The sequence below is a fragment of the Anomaloglossus baeobatrachus genome, chromosome 11 (genome assembly GCF_048569485.1).
Source record: "Anomaloglossus baeobatrachus isolate aAnoBae1 chromosome 11, aAnoBae1.hap1, whole genome shotgun sequence".
Classification (NCBI taxonomy): Eukaryota; Metazoa; Chordata; class Amphibia; order Anura; family Aromobatidae; genus Anomaloglossus; species Anomaloglossus baeobatrachus.
The window spans coordinates 169,971,418-169,997,924 of NC_134363.1; the positions used below are offsets into that span (position 1 = coordinate 169,971,418).

The 26,507-nt window shown below is 43.9% G+C and overlaps 2 protein-coding genes across 7 annotated transcripts in view; one reads left to right on the forward strand and one right to left on the reverse strand.

The window, feature by feature from the left end:
• CD3E (CD3 epsilon subunit of T-cell receptor complex) overlaps positions 1 to 26,507 on the reverse strand; it is a 200,916-nt gene that overhangs the window by 81,241 nt on the left and 93,168 nt on the right. The window lies entirely within an intron of this gene.
• On the forward strand, positions 1,824 to 24,839 carry LOC142256837 (myelin protein zero-like protein 3). Of its 2 annotated transcripts, XM_075328757.1 has the most exons (6): positions 1,830 to 1,957; positions 8,496 to 8,662; positions 13,338 to 13,548; positions 19,463 to 19,625; positions 22,101 to 22,200; positions 23,972 to 24,839. In XM_075328757.1, exons 1-6 carry the CDS (start codon positions 1,900 to 1,902, stop codon positions 24,017 to 24,019), a joined length of 747 nt encoding a protein of 248 aa, XP_075184872.1. In that variant the 5' UTR covers positions 1,830 to 1,899; the 3' UTR covers positions 24,020 to 24,839. The 2 variants fall into 2 exon arrangements, with proteins under 2 accessions (XP_075184873.1, XP_075184872.1); XM_075328758.1 differs by lacking the exon at positions 22,101 to 22,200 and having other exon boundaries at positions 1,824 to 1,957.

Consider the following 26,507-nt stretch of genomic DNA (forward strand, 5'->3'; position numbering starts at 1 on the left):
ATGAGTGGGTACTACCATGCTCTGGTGCTCAGTACTGGTAACTAGTGATGAGCGGGCACTACCATGCTCAGGTGCTCAGTACTGGTAACTAGTGATGAGCGAGCACTACCATGCTCAGGTGCTCAGTACTGGTAACTAGTGATGAGCGGGCACTACCATGCTCAGGTGCTCAGTACTGGAAACTAGTGATGAGCGGGCACTACCATGCTCGGGTGCTCAGTACTGGTAACTAGTGATGAGCGGGCACTACCATGCTCAGTACTGGTAACTAGTGATGAGCGGGCACTACCATGCTCAGGTGCTCAGTACTAGTAACTAGTGATGAGTGGGCGCTACCATGCTCAGGTGCTCAGTACTAGTAACTAGTGATGAGCGGGCACTACCATGCTCAGGTGCTCAGTACTAGTAACTAGTGATGAGTGGGCGCTACCATGCTCGGGTGCTCAGTACTAGTAACTAGTGATGAGTGGGCGCTACCATGCTCGGGTGCTCAGTACTGGTAACTAGTGATGAGCGGGCACTACCATGCTCGGGTGCTCAGTACTGGTAACTAGTGATGAGCGGGCACTACCATGCTCGGGTGCTCAGTACTAGTAACTAGTGATGAGTGGGCGCTACCATGCTCGGGTGCTCTGTACTGGTAACTAGTGATGAGTGGGCGCTACCATGCTCGGGTGCTCTGTACTGGTAACTAGTGATGAGCGGGCACTACCATGCTCGGGTGCTCAGTACTGGTAACTAGTGATGAGCGGGCACTACCATGCTCGGGTGCTCAGTACTAGTAACTAGTGATGAGTGGGCGCTACCATGCTCGGGTGCTCAGTACTGGTAACTAGTGATGAGCGGGCACTACCATGCTCGGGTGCTCAGTACTCGAAACGATCAATCGAAAGCTCGAATGGGCTCAATTCAAGTACTGAGTATAATGGAAGTCAATGCGGAACTCAAGCATCTTTCCGGAAGATATTTCGATAAATGCTCGCCTTTACCATTGATTTCCATTATACTCGGTATTTAAGCACGGATCCGTTTTCCATAAACGGATTCTGTAAAATTCAATTTTTGTCAAAACAGACAAGAAAGTTGTGTTTGAACAACTTTTTTAGCCAACGGATCCGTTCTGAAGGATGATTACTGGACATAGTGGTATTGTATCCTGCTCTGGATTGTCAGCACTCATATCTGAATCAAATCTCCACCAATTGCGTGTGCCCATAGGGTATATTCATGTGTGGTGTATTTGGTGCAGATTTTCAGCGCAGATTTGTCTGCTGGAAATATATCAACAAATTGCCAAGAGAAAAAAGCCTATACTAAACCCCAGAATTTCCGTTTTTCACCCCCCCCCCCAAAAAAAAGTGCAATAAAAATACATTGTATAAAGTTTCATTAACAAAACTAAAGCTTAGCACAAACAAAAAAAAATAGACAAGCCTCACATAGACTCATTATCAGCAAAGAAAAATAGGTATGGATTTTACAAAAGCAGTTTGGAGACCTTCTAAAATATAAGAATAAACAGGTTTAGAAGAAGAGGAGGAAAAAACAGAGGTACAAAAATTAAAATTGGCTGCAGCAGGAAAGGGTTAATAAAAAAACAAACAAACCCCCGGCGATCTCATTGTAGTAACTGGAACTATTGCACTATAAACAGTGCGACACCAGCGGAGCCCCGGGATATACCGGCGCAGAAACGTCCAGCACCGCGAGCATTGCAGGATGAGGGATATGCAGGTGTCGCACGCGGGGACAAGGCAGCAGCTGGGATCCGGTGACAGAGCAGGGCAGGACGAGGCAGGGAGGCGGCGCACAGGGCTGTGACTCACCTGGGCTCCGGCACCGGCTGCCGGCATTTCCGGTGACTGGTTTCACCTGCTGGACGGGATCAGAGGAGGAGACATGGAGCGGAGGTCGGGGGTCTATAGAGGGGCCCGGGGGCTGCTGCTGGTCATCATGGGTGAGTGGGATACACACCTGTACACACTATACACACCTGTACACAGCCAATCACTCTGCGCTTCAGCTTCCTGGTGTTTATTGTTATTGTGTTCAGAACTTTTTATACTTCTCCATCAAACTTTCCTCCTGATAAGATGTACAAGGCTCAGCTATATATATATATATATATATATATATATATATATATATATATATCACTAAACAATACACATTTCAAAGCCTGCTATACGTCGCCACAAAACTTTCCTCCTTATAAGATGTATAAGGCTCAGCTATACACATTGTGTGTGTGTGTATATATATATAATTTTATCTACCCTATCACACACTGTACTTATTGTTATTGTTTATTTGTTTTCAAAGCTTACTATACTTCTCCATAAAACCTTCCTGCTGAAAAGATGTTTAAGGCTCTATATATATATATATATATATATTTAGAGCAATACACTCATTTTACTAAGTACAGACAAGACAACATCCCAAAATATATATATATATATATATATATATATATATATATATATATATATATATATATATATATATTTATACTTATTTATTTATAGCAACTACCCAGGACATAACTATATAGAAGCAGAAGTGAATTTGCGAATGAGGGTAATGTAGTATTTGGATGTAGTTAAACAGTGGGCCACAGTATAGTTGAGCCTATATATATTATCATATAGATGGATATATATCAGGAAGCAAAGTTTTCTGGAAAAGTATAGAAGTTCTGAAAGCAAATAGAGAACAAAAACAATAAAGACAGAGAGTTTTATTTATATACATATATATATATATATATATATTATAACCAAACGTCCCATAAATAGTAATAAAAGAAGAAGGCAGCACTCAAATGGTGGAGGCAAAAAAGTGTCCGCCATTTACTAGTCCATCCGGTGTGGCAATGTGTTTCTGTTCCATTGAACCTCTCTCTTTTTTTTTTCTTTATTTTTTTATTTTTTTTAAATCTTCACCCTCGAGAAGATTGGATCCCACTCTGATCAGTTATTTTGCCATGAGAAAAGTGGCATTATCTCAAGAACTGCTGCATATTTTAATTTTCAATAATTTGTCAAGTGCTTTTTTTTTTTTTTTCTTCCAAACGCTATCCAAAAAGTATTAATTTATGAAAATGGGAATAACACTTCAAATTGGGAAGCTATAGAAGTAATACAAGCTCTACTCACCCCTGACTGCCACTCTGACAGTCTTTGCTAGGCCGGGAGCATTGATGTCTCTGATTACAGGTGATCTGACCACTTATTGGAGGCAAGATCAGAAATCCTGACTAGTGACGAGCGAGCACTACCATGCTCAGGTGTTCGATACTCGTAACAAGCAGGTCGGACGTGCTTGACTCGTGTACCAAGTATAATGGAAGTCAATGGGGAACTCAGCATTTTTCCAGAAAATCTCCTGAAAAAATATTCGAGTTCCCCATTGACTTCCATTATACTTGGTACACAAATCAAGCCCATCTGAGCGTCAGACTGCTGATTACTAGCACCCTAGCATGGTAGTGCCCGCTCATCACTAATTACATGTACCGAACCCTTGAGCATGGTAGTGCTCACTCATCTCTAGTTACAAGTGCCAAGAACCCAAGCATGGTAGTGCCCGCTCATCACTAGTTACGAGTACCGAGCATGGTAGTGCTCGCTCATCACTAGTTACGAGTACTGAGCACCTGAGCATGGTAGTGCCCGCTCATCACTAGTTACGAGTACCGAACACCTCAGCATAGTAGTGCCCGTGTGGCGCCCCAGGACCTGGTCGCCACAACAGCATTGCCCCTCCAAAGGGTTAATGCTGAGCCTGGAGGTAATTGGGGGAATCATTGGCCAGTAAGTTCAACATCCAACGCAGTTTCTCCCTCAGGCCAGCAATGGGGGGGTTCTGAACCTGGAGTTCCAGGGAGCATTCCTCAAGTCTGACCTGAGGGAGGAGTTAGTGTTCAGTCTGTGTAGAGAGAGCAGAGAGTGCAGACGCAGAGTAGTGCTGTCCTGTGGACTGGGGCCTGGAGCTAGAATAGCTTTACCCAGTGAAACAGGATTTGCAGAGAGGCACAGAAGAGACTCAGACATCGGAGTCTGTGGTTGCCAGGGTGTAAAATCCTTCCCTGGTAGCCGAATCCGGAGGGCAGGAGAGCTGCAAGCCCCCTGGCCCATCAGCAATCTGGAGGTACAGCTGCATTCCATGGGCCCGGTGTGGACTCCAGCAGAGAAGCACCAGAGAGGGCCTGCGCAGCCTACCACACAGAAAACGGGACGAACCACCAGTCCCAGCAGCAAGAGGGCCATTGCTAAATTCAGAGTGCAGGGTCCTGTAGAAGAAAAGAGAGAGCTGGGAGTAGGCCTCATACTCAACTGGCCAAAGAGATCACCCCCAGGCACTTCCAGGTCGGCCGGATCATCTTTACCACCTGTGACGGTCTCCCAGGACTAAACTGTTGCCAAGTAAAAGAGGAGAAGGTAAAGAGACTACTGTTTGTGCTTGTTTCTTTCACTGCCCTGTCGGCCCTGCACCGTATTATTCACACAACATCACCATAGACTTCCATCACACCATAGACTCTTACGAGCACCAACTGTTGCCCCGGGGCACCGCTCCACCTGTGGGGAGCAGGACCATCCAAGCTGCCATTCCACCAGCCCCGGAGGCCCCATACAGCAGCGGCGGCTTAATAGCCGCAAACCACAGGTGGCGTCACGAATATAAACATTAATCACCCCCAATACTGAAGCCATATTAATTGACCCCACCAGGGTACGGAGTCGGGCCCCGCCACCACTGACGACCCCCCGGACTAGTCTGGCCCGGCACCGGGTGTCCCATAGCCCTGGGGTGGGCGAGCCACCCGCTCATTACTAGTTATGAGTACAGAGCACCCGAGCATGGTAGTGCCCGCTCATCACTAGTTACAAGTACTGAGCACCCGAGCATGGTAGTGCCCGCTCATCACTAGTTACCAGTACTGAGCACTCCGAGCATGGTAGTGCCCACTCATCACTAGTTACAAGTACTGAGCACCCGAGCATGGTAGTGCCCGCTCATCACTAGTTACCAGTACTGAGCACCCGAGCATGGTAGTGCCCGCTCATCACTAGTTACCAGTACTGAGCACCCGAGCATGGTAGTGCCCACTCATCACTAGTTACAAGTACTGAGCACCCGAGCATGGTAGTGCTCACTCATCACTAGTTACGAGTATAGAGCACCTGAGCATGGTAGTGCCCGCTCATCACTAGTTATGAGTACTGAGCGCCTGAGCATGGTAGTGCCCGCTCATCACTAGTTACGAGTACAGCGCGCCTGAGCATGGTAGTGCCTGCTCATCACTAGTTACAAGTACTGAGCACCCGAGCATGGTAGTGCACGCTCATCACTAGTTACCAGTACTGAGCACCCGAGCATGGTAGTGCCCACTCATCACGAGTATAGAGCACCTGAGCATGGTAGTGCCCGCTCATCACTAGTTACGAGTACTGAGCGCCTGAGCATGGTAGTGCCCGCTCATCACTAGTTACGAGTACAGCGCACCCGAGAATGGTAGTGCTCACTCATCACTAGTTACGAGTACTGAGCACCCGAGCATGGTAGTGCCCGCTCATCACTAGTTACAAGTACAGAGCACCCGAGCATGGTAGTGCCCGCTCATCACTAGTTACGAGTACAGCGCACCCGAGAATGGTAGTGCTCACTCATCACTAGTTACGAGTACTGAGCACCCGAGCATGGTAGTGCCCGCTCATCACTAGTTACAAGTACAGAGCACCCGAGCATGGTAGTGCCCGCTCATCACTACTCCTAACCCATTTGTGGACAATGATTTCGGTGTTCCCTGCTCAGGAAAGAGACCGTCATGAATACAGTCATGTGATTTTGGCTTCACACCAATGACGGGGACATTTTAATGCCGTTGATCAGATTCATGTGGGCAGAAAGTACCGCAATGACATTTGTGGTTTTCCATCATCACAGTATTGTTTTTAAAATCGGTAATGGTGAAAATCCACATAGGACGAACTATAATTACACCTTGGTATGCTTCTTCGTATGCATGCAATTTATTTATGTAGAGCCATGGCCTGTAGATGACTGGAATCTTTCAATGTCTATCCTGACCCCGCCGCCGGATTAGCCGCCATAATCTAGAATGACCAGCTCTGACTGTTGCTTCTGATGTTTGCTTGTTGATGGATGCTTTTTACATTGCTCATCACACAAGATGTATGAGATATTACACATGAATGTCTCTGTAAATGAGTATCCCCTGTCCACCGGACCTCCGGTATTCACGAGAACAGGTGGTCCGGCCTGGGTGGAGCACGGCTGCTCTATTCTATGCGGAGTACAGCGCTCGGTGGTCTCCATCAGACCCATAGGCCCCGATTCATCTTCGTTTTTGCCTCAGTTGTGCCATTTAAAAAAAAAAAAGATGGCGGACCTTAGCAGGAAGAGAAGTGGCGAAGCACCGCTGTCAAATTTTTCATGATTTATGCCACACGTGTAAATTATGAGAGGAATATAAGGATTTTTCTTAAGATGGCTGAATTTATTAAGACATACACAATTCCTAATGAATTTTATGTAGCATACTCTCCAGACCCTTCATCAAGACTGGTGTTGAATCAGGGCCGAAGCCTTTGACTTGAGGGGCGGTTGTTATGCTGGTAATGGCCGTGTTTTCTGGCTCCGATTTTCTGGCCGAGCGCCCGCCTGTCAGAGACTGTATGTAACTGCTTGTGTCTTCTCTTTTCCAGTTTACAGAGAATTGAGTAGGCCTCATTTACAAAACCAGGCCTAAAACAGAAAGCTGTTTCCGTTGCCCATAGCAACCAATCAGAGAACAGCTTTAACTTTACCAGAGCTGTTTAAAAAATGTTAGCTGCGTTGTGATTGGTTGCCATGGGAAACCAAGAATGTCTTGTCCTTTAGATTGTTTCCATTAATGAGGCCCAATGAGGGCTATGTAGTGAATAGAAACACCTTCCTCTATTGGACTGGGCATTCTCGTGGTCGCCTGCTGCCCCCGAGTGTGCAGACTCACATCAGTTCTGCCAGTAACTAATAGTACCAAAGGGGGCTTTTTACATCTAGTGTCCTCCTATGAATGCCCCCTCTTCAATGGGAAAAAATATATACACTGTGAGTTTTCCCGAGAGGTCTTTTATGATATGCACAATAGGTAAATAAAATAGATCTAAAGAAAACACAAAATGGAAGTTCACAGGTGCCAGGTAGTGAAGACAACTCTCATCAGAGCCGCCAGCTCAATGCTGCGCTCAGTGAGACCCGGCGACGCTGACGAGAGTTGTCGTCACTACCCGATGCCTGTGAATATTCACTGCCACTGGAGCTGCATGCGTGGATCCGTGGACTATGACTGAAGATCTTTGTGGAAATATATAACTTTTTTTTTTATAACAAATTGATGACCAAGGGATAGGGTGGAGGGGTCTTTATTCAAATAAACTATGTTTGTGTCTTTTTTTTTTTTCTTCTTTTCTCTCTCTTCTCTTACTGGGCTATTAATGAGGATGTCTGATAGATGCCTCTCCACTACTAACCCTTGGGCTTGAATCCAGCTGACATTACACAGCTGACATAAACCCTAAAAAATATTACTACTGCATCAGGAATAGCAGGGCAAAGCATGAAAATTGGCACATCTATTGTGATGCACTAATTCTAGGGTGGCTGTGGGCTGGTATTTTCAGGCTGGGGAGGGCCAAATAACCATGGACCTTCCCAGCTTGATAATACCAGCCCCCAGCTGTCTGCTTTACCTTGCCTGGTTATCAAAAATATAGGGGACCCAGCGTCATTTTTAAAAATTAATCATTTAGTTCCCAGCAGCAACCTGGCAGTTCAAGTGTCTTCCCCATGATGTTTTCCTCCATTTCAGCGACTGTCCTCCCCAGCCCTCCTGTTAGTGTTTTTAGAAAAATGCTTTAGTTCCCCATTGATTTCCATTATACTCATTACTCGAATTGAGCCTGTCCGAGCTTCCAACCTGCTCAATTTGAGTAACGAGCACTCAAGGATTTTAGCCCTCGCTCATCACAATTTGATATTATAGTAAATAAAAACTAAAAAAAGATTTGGAATGGTGAAATCACAAAATTACTGAAAAGCATCTGGTCTGAAAAAATCTGATTGTTAAATGTTTTTTCCCCCCAGATGACAGCATTTGCTAAATTTACTGTGGATACTCTTGAAATCAAAGGTCTGTGCACATTTGTGTCTTCCATGGATTTGTTATGGTCCATTATGATCTATTGACATTTCATCTATGTGTTAGGATTCCATATTTTCTTTGAGGGCGTTAACGCTCTGAATACGTCCCAAATTCCCACCATGATCCCCACTGCCCACATGATTTGGTTTCAAAGTATTGCGACGACTGGGCATCATGATGGCGGTACCACATTAATCCAATATAATACTGTGAGATCGACCCGACCTTCTAATGATATCAATTATCTTCTACACATTACAATGATTTCTTCTGTTTTCCGCAGGTTTTATCAGTGTGCAGAGTATAGACATCCGGATGGACCAGGCAGTATACGGCATTGTGGGAGAATCTGCTAAATTATGGTGCGGCTTTTCTTCAAGGGATCCTACTTCTGAGTTTATAACAGTGGACTGGAGCTATCGTCCTCGCGACGGAGGCCCAACGGTCACAGTGAGTAGAAAGAGGACTAAACCTAGAGAATTTAAAGAAATTTGTTGGGAACAGGAGCCGACCAAAGATGTGCCATATTTATTAAGTGTTTTGCATCTATTAATAAACTTGACACCTTGTTCCAAAAGATTATTGCATCTAGTCCGGACAACCTTAAGGTGCCTATATACATTACTCCGTGTTCACATGAACGTATTTTGCAGGCTTTTTTTCGGACCTCAATGTCAAGACTGACCGTCTCTGACCGCTCTGTCTTGGGAGGACCCAGTGTTACCTCGGCCTTCACACTTTAGCCCCTATACAGGGAACTAGACATACAACGGAGCCCCCTGGGTTGTGTCCACGGAGTAGTTTCTGACCAGAGGAGTAAGCCTGAAGTGTAAGGATCGTCAAAACCAAGCCAGAACAGTATCTGGGAGACAAAAACAGAGACAGAAACAAAGGACAAAACAGTACTTTAAGGAATAGTAGAGGTCCGATACAAGGATGTAGACACAAGCTAAGTCAGACTGCAAGGGTCAAAGTCCAGAAGGCGTACGAGACAGACGTAGTCAATATAACGAGCCAGGCCAAAAGCAGAATAAACAAAATTGGGTATAAGCACCAAAGTCCATGGATAAATCCAGGGAAATTTACTGGAACCTCCTAGAAGTATGCTGGAGGTTTAAGTAGAGTGTGGCGCTGCTCCATTACCATAGCAGGGAGCTGCTGGGCAGCACTAGAGGTACCAGCAACACTATATTCCTAGCTGGACAGTGCCTGAACTGTCCATCCCAGTAATGTATATACATTCACAGTATAAGCCCAATGTAGGCATGCAGTCATTGTCTGATGAGGACAATAATTCTTTAGCATATATTGCATTGAGCAGCCATTATTTGCACTCTTTGCTGGGAGGCATTGTTCTTCCATCAGACAGGTTAAGTTGTGTACATACACATAGATAACACATCCTTTATGCAGAGCTATCCTCTAACTAATCATTGTTTGTGTAATGAGCCTCAAACAGGTCCTGATCCCAAACTGTTCACTGATTCTGTCACTTTAACCACCAAATATTGATGATCAAACACTATACCCCATTCTGTCCCTCTGTCCAATCTACTATTACTTTGCAAGGTTGGAAACAATAGGGCATTGATTGAGATCAAATCTGCTCACCTCCATCTCTGTCCTTTGATTCTGGATAGAAATACAGCAAAAAGTAATGTGTGAAAAATCATTTCGATCTACGTTTTTTATTTTATTTTTCCAATTCTAATTTTTTAAAAATCTTTTATTTCAAAATAACTGCTTTGTTTTTGTTTTTTTGGTTTTTTTTGTTCTGCAAAACAAGTTTGTGGGTTTTTTTTTGTCATTGACCCTATTTTGGAGTCTGGAAAAAACATGTTCTATTCTATAAATGTAGAAATAAAAAAAACACTATGATTGTGATATCACTGAAATAATAATGACCCAGAAAATACAAGTTAATGTGTACTTTATTCCACAAGGTAAAATCTGTAAAAGCATCCCCCCTACCCCCCATAATAAAGCAATGGTGGAATTGTGGTTTTGTGTTTTTTGTTTTGTTGTCAATGCAGCTGCTTAAAGTGTATGCAGGTTTTTTTTCGTGGCTGCATTTGTTGTTTTTATTGGTACTAGTTTGGGTTATATACAATTTTTTATCAATTTTTAATGCCAATAATGTTTATTATTTATTATTATTAAATAATATTACTACAAATGCTAGCATCAATATTATTATTATTTATTATTGTTAATAATACGTGTTATTAGAATTAATATTTGTATTGTTAAAATGTTACTAGCATGAATGTGTATTATTTTTAATAATGCAAATATTTATTATTTGTATTATTATTTATTATTATTAATAGTCATAATACAAAAATATTATAATTATCAGTATTAATACAAATACTGTATTTCTAGTTGTATTTTTTGTATTATTTTTATTATATAAAACAAATGATAATTGTAATTATTATTACTATTAGTAGTAATAATACAAATAATAGTAATAAAATATTGTATTATTAATATTAATAATAATCATACAATTAATATTTTTTAGTATTACTATTTGTATTATTATTCCCAATAATAGTAATAATTACAAATATCATTTGTTTTATATAATAATATTATTATTATTTATTATTATTATTATTATTATTATGTGACCTTAAGAGCTGCCTTTTGTTTTTGCATCAGATATTAATGACTGCTACATTATTATATATGGCAGGTTATAATTATCTGATTGTTGCACTCTGCAATTAGCAGATAATACATGGTATAATGGTATTTTTCCCTTACATGCACTAAACATTTAATGATTAGCCACATAGGAGATTGTGATATCACATTTTAAAGATGTCAAAACTACATTATATTCCTTATTTCACCCTAGTGCATTAGGGAAGCTAAGTATACATTGCCTGAATATGTATCTTCAGTAATTAAACAAATGGCTATCCAGCATTCTTTTGTTTAAACTGGATGACTGCCATGAAGGAGTTTTCATAGGAATGTTTGTTTCACGATAATCATGCATTGTAGACAGGCTGCTGATCACCAGATGAAGCAGCGAAACGCTTGTTCCTAGGGTGAAATTATATTTTGGGCAGCACAGATGCATATCCAAGAATTACATATCATCCAGTGCACATCTGAGGAGCGGTCTACCTGTGTACATTTAATGCCACAAGGTCATTAGTGTAAATGAAGCCTTGGGTTTGGTGGTGGGTTAGATTTCCAGCCACCATCTTTTGTATAGTGATCCAGAACATTGCCGCTTGTGGCACTTTTTGCTATGGCGTCTGTTTTAGGCATACAGCACCAAAAATGTTACCCACTTTGTGCTTTGTTAATGGACTAAAACAGCATTTCCCAAACTCCAGTCCTCACGGCCCCCAACAGGTCACGTTTTCGGGTTTCCACAGCAGTGCATAGGCGATGCCTTGATAATGATAATGATACTATCACCTGTTCAATGCTTAGGAAAACCTACATGACCTGTGAGGACTAGAGTTTGGGAAACACTGGACTTAAAGGGTTATTCCCATTGGCAAGATCCTAATCCAATATGTAGTAGGTTTAATAATAGTAGTAAATGCCTCCAATTAGAAATGTAGTATAGTTCTCCTGATTCACTATCTTCCCTCATGTGCAGGGCACTGCAGGACCTTGGGTATCCGTGTTTATGACCACTAGCAACTAACTGTGACTTATATGCTTGGCTATAACCATGGATACCTAAGCTGCAATGCCCTGCACATGAGGTAAGAGACATGGCTATATCAGGAGAACTATACTACATTTCTAATTGGAGGTATGTGCTATAATAATAATTTTATTATTATTTTTTATTATATAAAAAAATGATATTTGTAATTATGATTATTATTACTAATATTAGTAATATTAATACAAATAATAGTAATACTAAAAATAATAATAGTATTATTATTTTTATTTTTAGTATTACTATTATTTTTATTATTATTACTAATAATAATAATCATAATTACAAATATAATTTTTTATATAATACAATTATTAAATAATAATAATATTTATTATTATTAATATTATTATATAAAACAAATGATAATATTTAATGATTATTACTATTATTAGTAATATTAATCATACAAATAATACTAAAAATAATAATAGTATTATTATTATTATTATTATTATTTTTATTTTTAGTATTACTATTTGTATTATTAATATTACTACTAATAATCATAATTACAAATATTTGTTTAATTATTATTAAATATTATTATTATTATTATTATTATTATTATTATTATTATTATTATTATTACTACACCTACTACATGTTGGGATAGGATCTTGAAAATGGGAATTCCCCTTTAGCTCCTTGGTAAGACTTTTTTTTTTTTTTTTTTTTCATCCATACTAATAGTGACCTATATGATAGAGTATATGTGATCATTAAAGTGAATGGCAATGAAACATTTTTATTCTATGCATTTTTAATATAAAATATTGATATTAGGTAACCAATTATCAAATGATGCCTAAAAGTGCCCAACTTGTCTTTCCCAAAGAAAACCCCAAGTTCTGTGAAGCCTTCAAATTCTAAAAAAAAAGTTATAACTGACAATATACAATTTTTTATTTTTACGATAACTATCAGTATTATACTGGTAGTTATGAAAAAAAAAAAATAATAATTCTCACTTCTTAATAAGTTCCTCTAACTAAACGTGTGAAGACAATTTCTTTGGTGCATTTTTTTTTTTTTTAATTTTTTTTTTAGTTATTTTTTTTACTTGAAAGGCCCCATCTTAAATATAGTCAAGGTGCGCATGCTCCTTTCATGGTCTACAAGATGGCCAAAAATAGCAAAGCGCTGTACTTTGCTTTTTTTCATCAGTCCCATAGACAATGAATGGAGCAGAGATCGAGCACCTCCACTCCATTCTGGAAGAGCCCACTCCCCGGACTTGAAGAGGCCTCGTTCTCGGAATTACTGGAGGTCTCGTTGATTGGAACAGTAACTTTCAGTATATGGGGACACTCAACTATCTTGGGAATAACCCATTAATTAATGTAATTATATAGTTAGAGCAGATAGAGATCTTCATGGACGCCCATATTTCTTTTTATAGCTCCTGCTCCTTTTCTTTCCTAGATCTTGCATTTCCAGTCAAAACCATACCCAACGTCAGTAGGAGCCTTCAAGGATCGAGTAACCTGGGAAGGGAACGTTGGACACGGAGATGCTTCCATTACGTTGGAGGATCTGAAACTCACGGATAACGGCACGTTCTCGTGTGTGGTTAGGAATCCCCCCGATGTCCATGGGAACGTGCCACAGATGAAGTTAACAGTAACCTTAGAAAGTAAGAGACGAGGCCTACTGGCTACCATGGTGGAGAGGATGTGGGTGGTCTTTGCACAGGATTCCCGGTCCCTGTTCACATTTATTAGTCCTAGTCATAGTTTTTACTATACTATAGAGGGTTCTATAAATCCACGGTGGCTCCGTCCACTACATAGCGTCTATTCTCAGATAGTGCAGCTCAAATCCTATTGACTTCAATGGGAGCTGAGCTGCAGAATCTGGAAGTGTACGAAGCTGTGCTGTTTGGCTCTGCACATTCTTCACCACCGGTGGCACCTGGGACCTGCTAACAACTGATCAATGAGTGTAACAGGTGTCGGACTACCACTTACCCGGCACCCCTGTCGATCAGTTGTTTTTGATTGCCGGTGGCGGCCTGAAATGCTTAGTTCTGGAGCTGCCCCATCTTCTCATAGCGGCCAGGCACTGGATATCCACCTCATATGGATTTGAATGGTAAGTGGATGTGCAGTACCCAGCCACAGCCGCTATCAGGAGTCGAGGCAGCCCTGGAACTGAGCATTGTCTGCTGTCGGCATTGAAAATGCCTGATTGGCGGGGGTGCCGGGTGTCTGACCCCAGCTGATCAGACATTAATGACCTATCCGAAAGATAGACCTCAATGTTAAAGTATTGTCCAACCTCCTTAAGTAATCCAACCTTTAAAAAGCAAACGAATACACACTACTTTTACAAGATTGCAATCTATAGGTACAAGGTCTGCAGGACACAGGATCTGCAGTTGGCTGCACAAACTGCTCCTTGATTTTCCAACCTTTTCTGTGGTGTGATTGGAGTTTTGTGTGTCTTCTCTGTCAGGGTTTACTCTTACCCCTTTAGGAACCTGCGGAGATCTTGTCCTTTAAGCTGCTATAATCATCCTTCCTCACCCTCTGTGTCTTTATATACCTGCATTTCCCTTTGGTAATTTGCTGGTGATAGAGTGAAGTTTCTATACGGTCCTGATTGCAAGCAGTCGGCTTGTCATCATCTGGAGAAACGTTGTTGTGTGTTGCTGTTCCTCTGCTCATGTCATCTTGGAGATAAGTTTGTTTGCTTTCCCCTGTTTGTTTTCCCTGTGTGTTCATTAGGGTTTAGGCCGGGGCCACACGGGGACTACTGCAATCCTCGCATGACACTCGGCTCACGCTGGCAGCACAAGGGGAGCTGAGTGTCACTGCGACTGAGGTGCGATCAGACCACAGCTGCGGGGGGCGGGCCGGCACTGGGGAGGGGCGGGAGGGATTTATCTCCCTCTCTCCTCCGTAGCCGGGTATTGCCATTCTCACCCTGCACTCGCGGTACACCGGTGTAATGCGAGTGCAGTGTGAGGTTTCTCCGCCCCATAGACTAGAATGGGTGCGAGTGAAACAGGATCACATTGCACCTGCAGCAGGCTGCGACTGTTTTCTCGGAACGATTAGGGCTGAGAAAATAATCGCTCATGGGTGCTGATACATAAGGTAATATTGGTCCGAGTGGAATGCGATGTTTTATCACATTCAACTCGCTACGATTTTCACGCCGTGTGTCTTAGGCCTTAGTGGGATGATGGAAGGGGCGATTGCTGGATGATAAAATTGCACACAAGTAGCTTGTATAGGGCGCTGTTCACACATGTAGGTGCACAGTGTCTGTCTAGCAGCCTATTAGTTACACCTATACTATTCGACTAGGCGGGCTGCCCAGTACTATCCAAGTGCACCTTAAAGGGTCGGGAACTCCAATATACAAGGCCTAACATTAAGGGGCCTGGCTGCATCCTTTATAAAATGTTTTGTGCATAAAAAATAAATTAAAAAAATAATAATATATATATAATATATATATATATTATATATATATATATATATATATATATATATATATATATATATATATATATATATATATATATAAATTAATGAAGTATTAGATGGTATTATGGCCAGAATACGGTTGCCCGCATCCCACTTCACGGGTCCTCATGCTTGTCGGTCCCTACACTGATATATATGCAGCCAGGCCCCTTAAAGGGGTTATCCTTCTTATTTTGAGTTTTTTTCATTATTACCTTATTGGGCTACATTGGGGCAGGTAAGTAGATAGAGAGCACTTACCTGCCCCGCTGTCAGCCCCTCTCCCCCGGCTCAGAGTGGTCATGTGACCGCTCCTGCTGCGATTTTGCTGCTTACGGTTATTTCATGTCAACATGGGCAGGGCCATGTTGACATGCAAATCTGGAAACAGCATGTCGCCTCCCTGCTGGGCGGGTACAGTGCGATGAGCCCCGCCCCCCTTCCCTGCACCCTCCCACACATTCCCCCGCACCCGTACTCTGCCCACAACCTCCCCCTGCACTGCTGTGGGACCTGGGGGAGGGGCCTGGCGGTGGCTGCCGTGGTGTCAGCTCCAGCAGCGGGCCCCCTGCTCAGGATCGCACATTCAAATATACCGGCATCACAGATGCCAGTATATTTGAAAACGCTGATAAGGAGCGCTGCGCTGCTTCTCATCACTGCACGCTGTCTGAGCTCTCTTCAGCACAGCGGTGACGTCACTACTGTGCTGATATGGCCAGAGCACAGACAGCGCGCGAACGTGCAGGAGCGGCGGCGACCGAGGACGGTGAGTATGTACTCCCTATGGGAGCCTACACAGCCCGATGTGTGTGTGTGTGTGTGTGTGTGTGTGTGTATATGCGGTGCACAGCCTGGTGTGTGTGTGTATATGCGGTGCACAGCCTGATGTGTGTGTGTGTGTGTGTGTGTGTGTATGCGGTGCACAGCCTGATGTGTGTGTGTGTGTGTGTGTGTGTATGCGGTGCACAGCCTGATGTGTATGTGTATGCGGTGCACAGCCTGATGTGTGTGTGTGTGTGTGTGTGTGTATGCGGTGCACAGCCTGGTGTGTGTATGCGGTGCACAGCCCGATGTGGGGCTGTTATTTGCAATGCTGTAGTGATGAGAGGTCAGTGCTGGGGCAGAATATACTGACAGGGAATGTGTGTGCAGGGGGCGGGAAGAGGGCGAGGCTGGACACTGGGGAGGGGCTGGACACTGAGGCCGGGCGGTGCCAGCTCTGACTGAGGTTTTGCACAGGAAGTGGTCATGTTTGCTGGAGCTGAATGTAAACAAAGAGCTGCAGAGAATAAAGGGATAATTCAAGAGGAACAAAAGTTAGAAAACAAAAAATAACAATCTAGGGGTGTTTTATATGATAATACAGCACAGATTAGCTTAAACTCAAACATTTTTGCTATGTCGGACAACCCCTTTAATGTTAGGCCTTGTATATTGGAGTCCCTGTATAATGCACTTTGGTAGTACTGGGCAGTCCGCCTGTTCGAATATTATGGGTGTGACTAATAGGCTGCTAAACAGTTACTGTGCACCTACATGTGTGAACGACGCACTATACAAGCCATTTGTGTGCAATTTTATCATCCAGCAATCGCCCCCTCCATGGATTGGAAGTGTGTGAGTGATTTGCTTCTTTTGCACCTGTGATGCCTCCACCTTATTGGGGGTTTTGCTGCATCCTGCTAGTGCATTAGTTCCTTCACCTGGGCAGGTTATAACTAATGCCCTCTATTTGCTGTAAGTAATTGCAGACTTTTTGGAGGAGATTGTATCCCTCTTTTTGTTGCTTTTTTTATTTAGTGGGGTTGCCTAGCGCTCATCCTGCCCTGTTATGATTCAGGGACCGAGGAGGATCAAAAACTGCAGAAATCCAAAGGGTAAAGGTGGTGTCACACACGACGACAACGACGTCGCTGCTACGTCACCATTTTCTGTGACGTTGCAGCGACGTCCCGTCGCTGTCGCTGTGTGTGACATCCAGCAATGAGCTGGCCCCTGCTGTGAGGTCGCCGCTCGTTGCTGAATGTCCTGCTTCATTTTTTCGTCGTCGCTCTCCCGCTGTGAAGCACACATCGCTGTGTGTGACAGCGAGAGAGCGACGAAATGAAGCGAGCAGGAGCCGGCGTCTGGCAGCTGCGGAAAGCTGTAACTAGCGTAAACATCGGGTAACCAAAGGAAGACCTTTCCCTGGTTACCCGATATTTACCTTCGTTACCAGCCTCCGCCGCTCTTTCTGCTAGTGCCATTGCTAGTGCTAGTACTGCTCTGTGCACATGTAGCTGCAGTACGCATCGGGTAATTAACCCTATGTGTACTGTAGCTAGGAGAGCAAGGAGCCAGTGCTAAGCAGTGTGCGCGGCTCCCTACTCTCTGCACATGTAGCGACGTTATGATCGCTGCTGCGTCGCTGTGTTTGACAGCTAAGCAGCGATCATAACAGCGACTTACAAGGTCGCTGTTACGTCACAGAAAATGGTGACGTAACAGCAATGTCGTTGTCGCTGTCGCTATGTGTGAACCCAGCTTAACAGAGTGGGTGGAAACTTAACGGACTGCAGACCTTATCCTGACACACAACTAGAAGTAGCCGTGGGACGTGCCTACGATGACCCAGTCATCTCAACACAGCCAGAGAACTAAATATTCTTACAGATAGAGATAAGAAAGCTAATCTGCCTCTGAGCAATCCCCAAAGATATAGATCGCCCCCCACATGTAAAGACTACTAAACAATAAGCAGAAGAACAAGACCACTTATCTGAGAGGAGTTCTGGTAGAGAGCAGGGCTGGTTTCAGAATGTCCTTAAGGCCCGTTTCACACGTCAGTGAAAAACACAGACGTTTTTCACTGGCGTGTAAAACACGCACATGTCCCTGCGTGTGCCGTGAATCACGGCACACGTGGGTTGTCTAAGTGCAATCCGGGCTCCGTTCTCCGTGGCCCGTGATTGCACTTAGCAATCAACTCACCTGTGCCCGCTCCCGCTGTCCATGGTGCTGAATCCTCCCGCGGTGCAGCATCCGGCCGGCGGTGACCCCTGCAACAGCTGCTTCCGGGTCGGCTGTGTCGTGCATCATTAAGATGCGTGACAGTAATCAGCCGGCTTAGAAGCAGCAGGCAGAACGGGCTGCAGAGAGCGTGGCTGAAGCCGGGTGAGTTAAAATGTTTATTATTGTAAATGCACGTTTTTTTCTGGCACGTGTTTCACGGACCACACCACTGCGTGGTCCGTGGAACATCAGTGATGCCAGAAAAAAATGGACATGTCTCCGTGCGGCAATCACGCACACGCGGGTACGCCGCACGGAGACACGTGCAGTGAAAAATCACTGACGTGTGAGCAGACCCATTCATTATAATGGGTCTGCGTATGTCAGTGATTCTGGTACGTTTAAAAAAAAAAGCACAAACGTACCAGAATCACTGACGTGTGAAAGGGGCCTAACACACAGGATATCCATTGTGCATCGGCAAGTAACGGGAAAACTGCTCAGTTATGTAGTCCAATCAGAAATGCCTGATTGCCAGTCCTCCACAGGTGTGTGGCTTTCATTCCACAAATCAACTGCACCACCAGCACTGACCACAAGAGGGCACCCAAAACTGGAAAACGTATTCACAGCACTGCCCGTTCATTACCGTTCAAGACCCAGTTCAGAGTCAGCCAGGGCTCAGTGCATAAGTGCCGAACCTATATAGGGATGCCAGGGGCCAGAGGAAGGTTTTAATCATGGGTCAACATCTTCCCCTGCCCCTAAAAACAGGGTTTCCCCTCTTCCCTCTCCTCCCTTTTCGTCGTTCGCTCGGTATTTTCACATACCTAGCGTGATAGATAGGTGCAGACCCTATAAAGATAGGTAATCCATATTCATGGCAGGCAGTGAGCTGGGACTTCGATGATCACTAACCTTAAAGGGACCTTGGTACTTTTTACCCCATGGCTGATCTGTAGATATCTATGACCTATCTGAAGTTGACTATAACTGGGCATAGGTAACATACAATATATTTGCTGTTACGTCATCATTATTCCTACCAAAGAATTTCAAATGTTCTCATTTGCTATTCAGGTCTCACTTTCAAGTTCAACACGGCCATCTTGCTTTCCTCCCTGGTGTTTATCCCCTCGGCTTTGGTCTCCATAATACTGCTGATAAGGATGAAGAAGGCCATCAAGAGAGACCGGATCAGAGGCCAGAAACTGAAAAAGTCTCCAATTGAAGAATCTCAAGAGTGAGTGAATATTCTCTGATAATCTAGAATGGTTGTAAAGTGGTTCTCCAGACATTTGATATCGATGACCTGTCCCTTCGATGGGCTATTATTAGTGATGGGCGAATAGTAACTATTCGTGGTCGGATAATGCTTGCCGAATCCAGTATTCGTCACGGGAAGAAAAATGCTCGGGTTCCTCATTGACTTGCATTAGGTGCGTTATTCATGATGAATACTGGAATAGAACTTTGTGATTCGTTACGAATAATCCGAACACAAATGGTAACTACTCGATCATCACTAGTTCTAATCTAATTAATGTATGTCCAACAACCAGCATCCCCACCATCACCTGTTAGTAGCTTCAGTAGTCGGAGCCATAACAGCACAGCTCCGTGCACAGTGTAGTGTCCGCTCCTATTTAAAGGGGTTGTCCACTACTTTTACATTGATGGCCTATCCTTAGGATAGGTCATCAATTTCTGATTGGCCGGGGTCTGATACCCGACACTCCTGCCATTCAGCCATTGTTGGTGCCGACAGCAGTAGAAGGCAGCTAGAATATGCTCAGTTCCAGAGCTATGAAGTTAACCGATAGCGGCCAGGACTGCACATCCGCCTTTCATTCAAATCAATAGGAGGCAGATTTGCAGTATTTGGCCACGGCCGCTATCAGAAGATATGGCGCCTCCGGAAATGAGCATTTTCTGGCACCAGAACAACCGATCGTGGGGGTGACTGGCCGGGGTCCGACACCTATCAGACATCGATGACCTATCCTAAGGAATATCTATCAATATAGAAGTAGTGGACAACGCCTTTAAGTGAATGTAATCTAAAGGCCCCGTTACACGCAATGACGTGTAACGATATATCGCCGGGGTCATGGATTCCGTCACGCACATCCGGCGTCGTTAGCAACATCATTGTGTGTAACAGCTCCGAGCGAGTGTTAACTATCAAAAATACTCACCTTATCGTTGATCGTTGACACGTCGTTCATTTTCATAAAATCGTTGATTATTGAGGACGCAGGTTGTTCGTCGTTCCTGCGGCAACACATATCGCTACATGTGACACCCCTGGAACGAGGAAAAACACCGTACCTGCAGCCGCCCACAATAAGGAAGGAAGGAAGAGTGCGGGATGTTACGCCTGCTCATCTCCGCCCCTCCACTTCTATTGGGTGGCCGCTTAGTGATGCCGCTGTGACACCGCACGACCCGCCCCCTTAGAAAGGAGGCGGTTCGCCGGCCATAGTGACGTCGCTAGGCAGGTAAGTGCGTGTGACTGGTCCTAATGATGTTGTGCGCCACGGGCAGCGATTTGCACAATCGACGGGGGCGGGTGCTTTCACCAGCGACATCACTAGCGATGTCGCTGCGTGTAAAGCCACCTTAAGTTAATGTAGGGCTGGATGATTTCCTCAATACACAACACCGTTGGTTATAAATGGTTTAGTGACGAAATATATAATTGGAGGAGGAAGGTTGAACTAGATGGACCGAGGGCTTTTTTGAACCTATGTAACTGTGATGTGTGTATTATCAAGTCACAAAGGGTTAGTATCTTCTATGTCAACTGGTTTATGGTGATGGAGCAATTAGAGATTTGCCAAAACTTTAACATTGTTGACCAATTCTTAGGAAGAGGTCATGAATATCCGATTGGTGGAGGTATAACCCCAACTGATCAGCTGTTTGTAGGGGAACAGCATACCAGAAGTTACAACCATGAATGGTACTGCAAGTTGTCTCCTATACAAGTTAATGGAAGAGGGCTCACAGTATCATTAATGGCCACTACACGGGACACGGATTTGTGCCACTTATAGTGCCCTGTGACATCTCGGATGTCGGACCACACTGATATGATATTATTGACCTAGCCAAGACTATAGGCCGCTTTACACGCTGTGATATCGGTACCGATATCGCTAGCGTGCGTACCCGCGCCCATCGGTTGTGCGACACGGGCAAATCGCTGCCCGTGGCACACAAAATCGCGCGGACCCCTCACACTACTTACCTGCCTACCGTCGTCACAGCGACGTCACTAAGCGGCCGCCCAATAGAAGCGGAGGGGCGGAGATGAGCGGGACGTAACATCCCGCCCACCGCCTTCCTTCCTCATTGCAGGCGGCCGCAGGTAAGGTGAGGTTCCTCGCTCCTGCGGTGTCACACATAGCGATATGTGCTGCCGCAGGAGCGACGAACAACATCGTACACCGAGCAGCAGCGATAATTGAGAATGGACCCCCATGTCACCGATGAGCGATTTTGAACGTTTTTGCGACTATTCAAAATCGCTCATAGGTGTCACACGCAACAACATCGCTAAAGCGGCCGGATGTGCATCACAAATTCTGTGACCCCCAACGTGATCGCTTGAGCGATGTCGCAGCGTGTAAAGCGGCCTTATGTCTTCAATATTCTAGGGTATTTGCAGGACGTAAATTCTGTGTAAATAAAGGTTCTTTTCATTCTCCCATAGTTGTGTGTATGATGAAAATACGAACGCTCCGCTTCATCGGAGTTCATCTTTAGAAAAGCGCCCCGGATGTCTAATGCGACTTTGCCAGCGATGTGTAGATGTAAGATGACATTTTTGTTAATGTCTGGTTAGCGCATTCATGGAATTGTAACTCTCCCTTATGCTTTGCCTTTCAATTCCTTCCCAAAGAAAATTGTACTAATAAGTCCCTCTAATAATTTGTAGTGGGATTTGGGGAGTTGTGGCTAATCCAGAATCCATTGAGAATTTCCGTAATGATTGGGCAGAGTAATCATAAACTGCTATGTCCGATCTCTAGTAGTGATATATCTGCAGTATGTATGTATCGTTTGGCCAGTAAGAAGTCGGCTGGTTAGACATCAGGTGTGATTACAGCATTGAGGGAAAGCGGTGCTATCACAGAGATATTGTGTGACCTCACCGGTGACAAATCTTGGACAGTGTCATGTTAACTACCAGTTTTTAAATTACTAAGGCCCCATATTAGAAGCAGAAATCACCAAGCTACCACTATATCATACAAGGAGAGTAATCACTGGAGAAGGACATCATGGTCAGAAGAATAGAAGGAACAAGGCAAAGAAGAAGACCGGCAACCCGATGGCTTGATACAATCAAGAAAATGGCGGAGAAGAACCTGGTGGACCTGTCTAGGCGGAGAAGCCCCCTGATGGCCCTGTCTAGGCGGAGAAGCCCCCTGATGATCCTGTCTAGGCGGAGAAGCCCCCTGGTGGCCCTGTCTAGGCGGAGAAGCCCCCTGGTGGCCCTGTCTAGGCGGAGAAGCCCCCTGGTGGCCCTGTCTAGGCGGAGAAGCCCCCTGGTGGCCCTGTCTAGGCGGAGAAGCCCCCTGGTGGCCCTGTCTAGGCGGAGAAGCCCCCTGGTGGCCCTGTCTAGGCGGAGAAGCCCCCTGGTGGCCCTGTCTAGGCGGAGAAGCCCCCTGGTGGCCCTGTCTAGGTGGAGAAGCCCCCTGGTGGCCCTGTCTAGGCGGAGAAGCCCCCTGGTGGCCCTGTCTAGGCGGAGAAGCCCCCTGGTGGCCCTGTCTAGGCGGAGAAGCCCCCTGGTGGCCCTGTCTAGGCGGAGAAGCCCCCTGGTGGCCCTGTCTAGGCGGAGAAGCCCCCTGGTGGCCCTGTCTAGGCGGAGAAGCCCCCTGGTGGCCCTGTCTAGGCGGAGAAGCCCCCTGGTGGCCCTGTCTAGGCGGAGAAGCCCCCTGGTGGCCCTGTCTAGGCGGAGAAGCCCCCTGGTGGCCCTGTCTAGGCGGAGAAGCCCCCTGGTGACCCTGTCTAGGCGGAGAAGCCCCCTGGTGACCCTGTCTAGGCGGAGAAGCCCCCTGGTGGCCCTGTCTAGGCGGAGAAGCTCCCTGGTGGCCCTGTCTAGGCGGAGAAGCCCCCTGGTGGCCCTATCTAACCTGCACAAGATCGATCTTTCTTCAGAGCGTTCATCCATCTAGTCTGTACAGCTCAATATTTAATACTGCCAATAACCTAAAATCAGAAGTTTCTATTTCATATGACATGAATCTATTCTCCAGTTGGAGGACATTTCGATTTTGGCATGCTGTTCTAAAGGGGTTTTCCAATGGGAAGTCCTTCTAATATAAAAAGCCATACTTGTCCCTGGAATTGTGCTGCCTCATTGATGGTCCCCAAGACTGATAGTGATGACATCACGACCATCGCTCAGCGTGATGTCATCACTTTCGATCCTGGAGAGGCAGTGGAGGAGGTATTCTGGGGACAAGTATGGCTTCTTTTCATATAACTTGTAATAAAAAGCTAAAAACCCCTTAAATTCATCTTTTTTCTTTCTTTTAACGGCTCCACCGTTTTACTATTTTGTAACTTCTTCTTTAGGAGGAGGATGACGACGACTACAGAGGAGACACCAAGGGTCTTTTGTGAATCAACGCCTACTGATGAAACCTGAAGACCACATCCAGACTTGAGTAAATGTGAAGGAGGTTGTGAATTCCACAGCTTTAATGTGGACTTTTATGTCACTTTTATTACATTTGTATAATATGTTTTATTTAAGATTAAATTGTATTATGTAATTTACATGAAACTAAAAACTTTCCGATATATTTTTCCATTTTAATGTTTGTATAGCATGAAGTTTCCGGCTTAGAAGTAGCGCCCAAATATTGGCATGTACCAGAAGTATTCTTGTGCTGGTCCGTTTTTCTATTCTGTTACTTGAGGATCTGATTTTGGGTTTCGTTTGTGATTGTGATTTGGGCCTAAGAAAGACACAAGATTTATAAAATCATAGTATTTATGTGCTGGGTCCATTGTCTAATGGACAAAACTACCCTGGATGTACAGAGAATGCAGATTTAAGAGAAATACTAGCGTAGGGGGTGTAGAAAAAGTCATCTGGCACAGCTCACCTCTTCCCTCTTCCTACACAATGACCCTGCACAGACAAGTTTGGGTTGACTGCATCCATAAAAGTCTAATCTACCAAAATGTATGTTGTGGGTTATTTTTCACCCATACGTTAAACACCATAAAGAAAAAAAATGTAAATAATAGAATTGTTTTGTTTTTTAAAATCACTGCTCTTAGAATAGAAATAGAAATTAATCAATAGAAATTGATCAAAATGTCTTGTGTATCCCAAAATATTATCAATTAAAACACCATGATTGAAAAAAAAAAATGGCAGAAAAAATCAAATTTTTTTTATTTTTTTAAAAAATTCAGATTTTTTTTTTTTAAACCAGTAAACATTATTAAAAAAAAATCCCATACAAAATTAGTATCGGCAACCTGGAAAATCAGGTGTAGGGTTGGCGGGTCATTTTTACTGCACAATTAAAACAATAGAATGGCGGAATTCCTTTTGTTGTTTAAAAAATCTTCACTTCATTTGGAAGATTTTTTGTTTTGTTTTGTCCCCCCCCCGTTTTTCTTTACATCTCTTGGTCATTCAAATCTACAAAATGTCACGCAAAAAACAAGCCCTAAAGTAACTTTGTTGACGAAGAAAAAAAAAGTTATGGCTTTTGGAAAAATAGGGAAAAAAAATGAAAGTGTAAAAATAAATGCGTGTAATTGTTTCTCCTTCTCTGTCTCCTGATGTCTGAATGGACGTTACGATTGTTGCACTGATCGCTTCTATTGTGCATTCTGCGGAAGTGTGAATCATAATTTACATTGTGCAGAAACTAAGTTAATTGGATGAAGAATGTTATTTTTCTTGACGTTTTACCTTGTTTTTGCTGTTACTTTGAATATTCAATCTGACGCTGCAATCTGCTATGTATCCACAGATACATGAATGCTGCAAATTTAAAGATTTTATAATAAACCAGATTCTATAAAAAATGAATGTTGTCTCCAATTTAATTTGATATCAAGAGTCTGATTTGTCTGGCCCCCAAGTCCTTAACGTATATCACAGCAGTTTATGGCTAAGTTCACACTTCCGTTGTTTTCAATCCGTCAGGTCCGTCAGCAACGGATCAGTTGTTTTTTAGATGTCATCTGATGCAACTGATGTGTTTTTCACAGGATTCCTTTCACAGGAATCCTGTGAAAAAACGGATCAGTTGCGTCCGTTACATCCGCTGTGCGTCCGTTTTTTGATGGATCAGTCATGATCCGTTTGTGTTTGGGACAGCCCAGTGGGCGTGCCAAACATGCTGGGCATGCTCAGTAGAGCATGACGGAATCCAGCGCTGGATTCCGTCGTAAGACGGATTCCGACGGAATCCAGCACCATAGACATACATTGCAAGAGTGACGGATGGCGACGGATTCCTGCGTGGTGCGTTGTTTTCGACGGCCCGAAAAACGTTACATTCTGCGTTGCTCCCCACCCGGCGGTCAGTCAAAAAACGTCGCACTGCGACGCAGCAGAATGCAAGTCTATGGGACACAACGGAATCCGCTAAACGGATTCCGTTGTTTACCATAGCGGCGGATTTCGACTGATACATTTTAGCGGAAATGTGAACTTAGCCTATCTCTAATCCTGGAAGATACAGCAGAAGCAGGGCATTTGTAAGAAAAATAAATACATAAATAATAACAAAAAAATAAATAAAATATATATATGCGTGTGTGTGTGTGTGTGTGTGTGTGTATATATATATATATATATAAAATACAGTACAGATCAAAAGTTTGGACACCCCTTCTCATTCAAAGAGTTTTCTTTATTTTCAGGACTCTGAAAATTGTAGGTTCACATTGAAGGCATCAAAACTATGAATTAAAACGTGGAATGGAATACTTAACAAAGAAAAGTGTGAAACAACTGAAAATATGTCTTATATTCTAGGTTCTTCAAAGTAGCCACCTTTTGCTTTGATTACTGCTTTGCACACTCTTGGCATTCTCTTGATGAGCTTCAAGAAGTAGTCACCGGAAATGGTTTTCCAAC

Coding starts and splice junctions, on each gene's coding strand:
- LOC142256837 (XM_075328757.1), top strand. CDS start 1,900: ATGGAGCGGAGGTCGGGGGTCTATAGAGGGGCCCGGGGGCTGCTGCTG. Junction 8,663..13,337: donor ACGGAGGCCCAACGGTCACA/GTGAGTAGAAAG, acceptor TTTCTTTCCTAG/ATCTTGCATTTCCAGTCAAA. Junction 22,201..23,971: donor TTTGCCAGCGATGTGTAGAT/GTAAGATGACAT, acceptor CTTCTTCTTTAG/GAGGAGGATGACGACGACTA.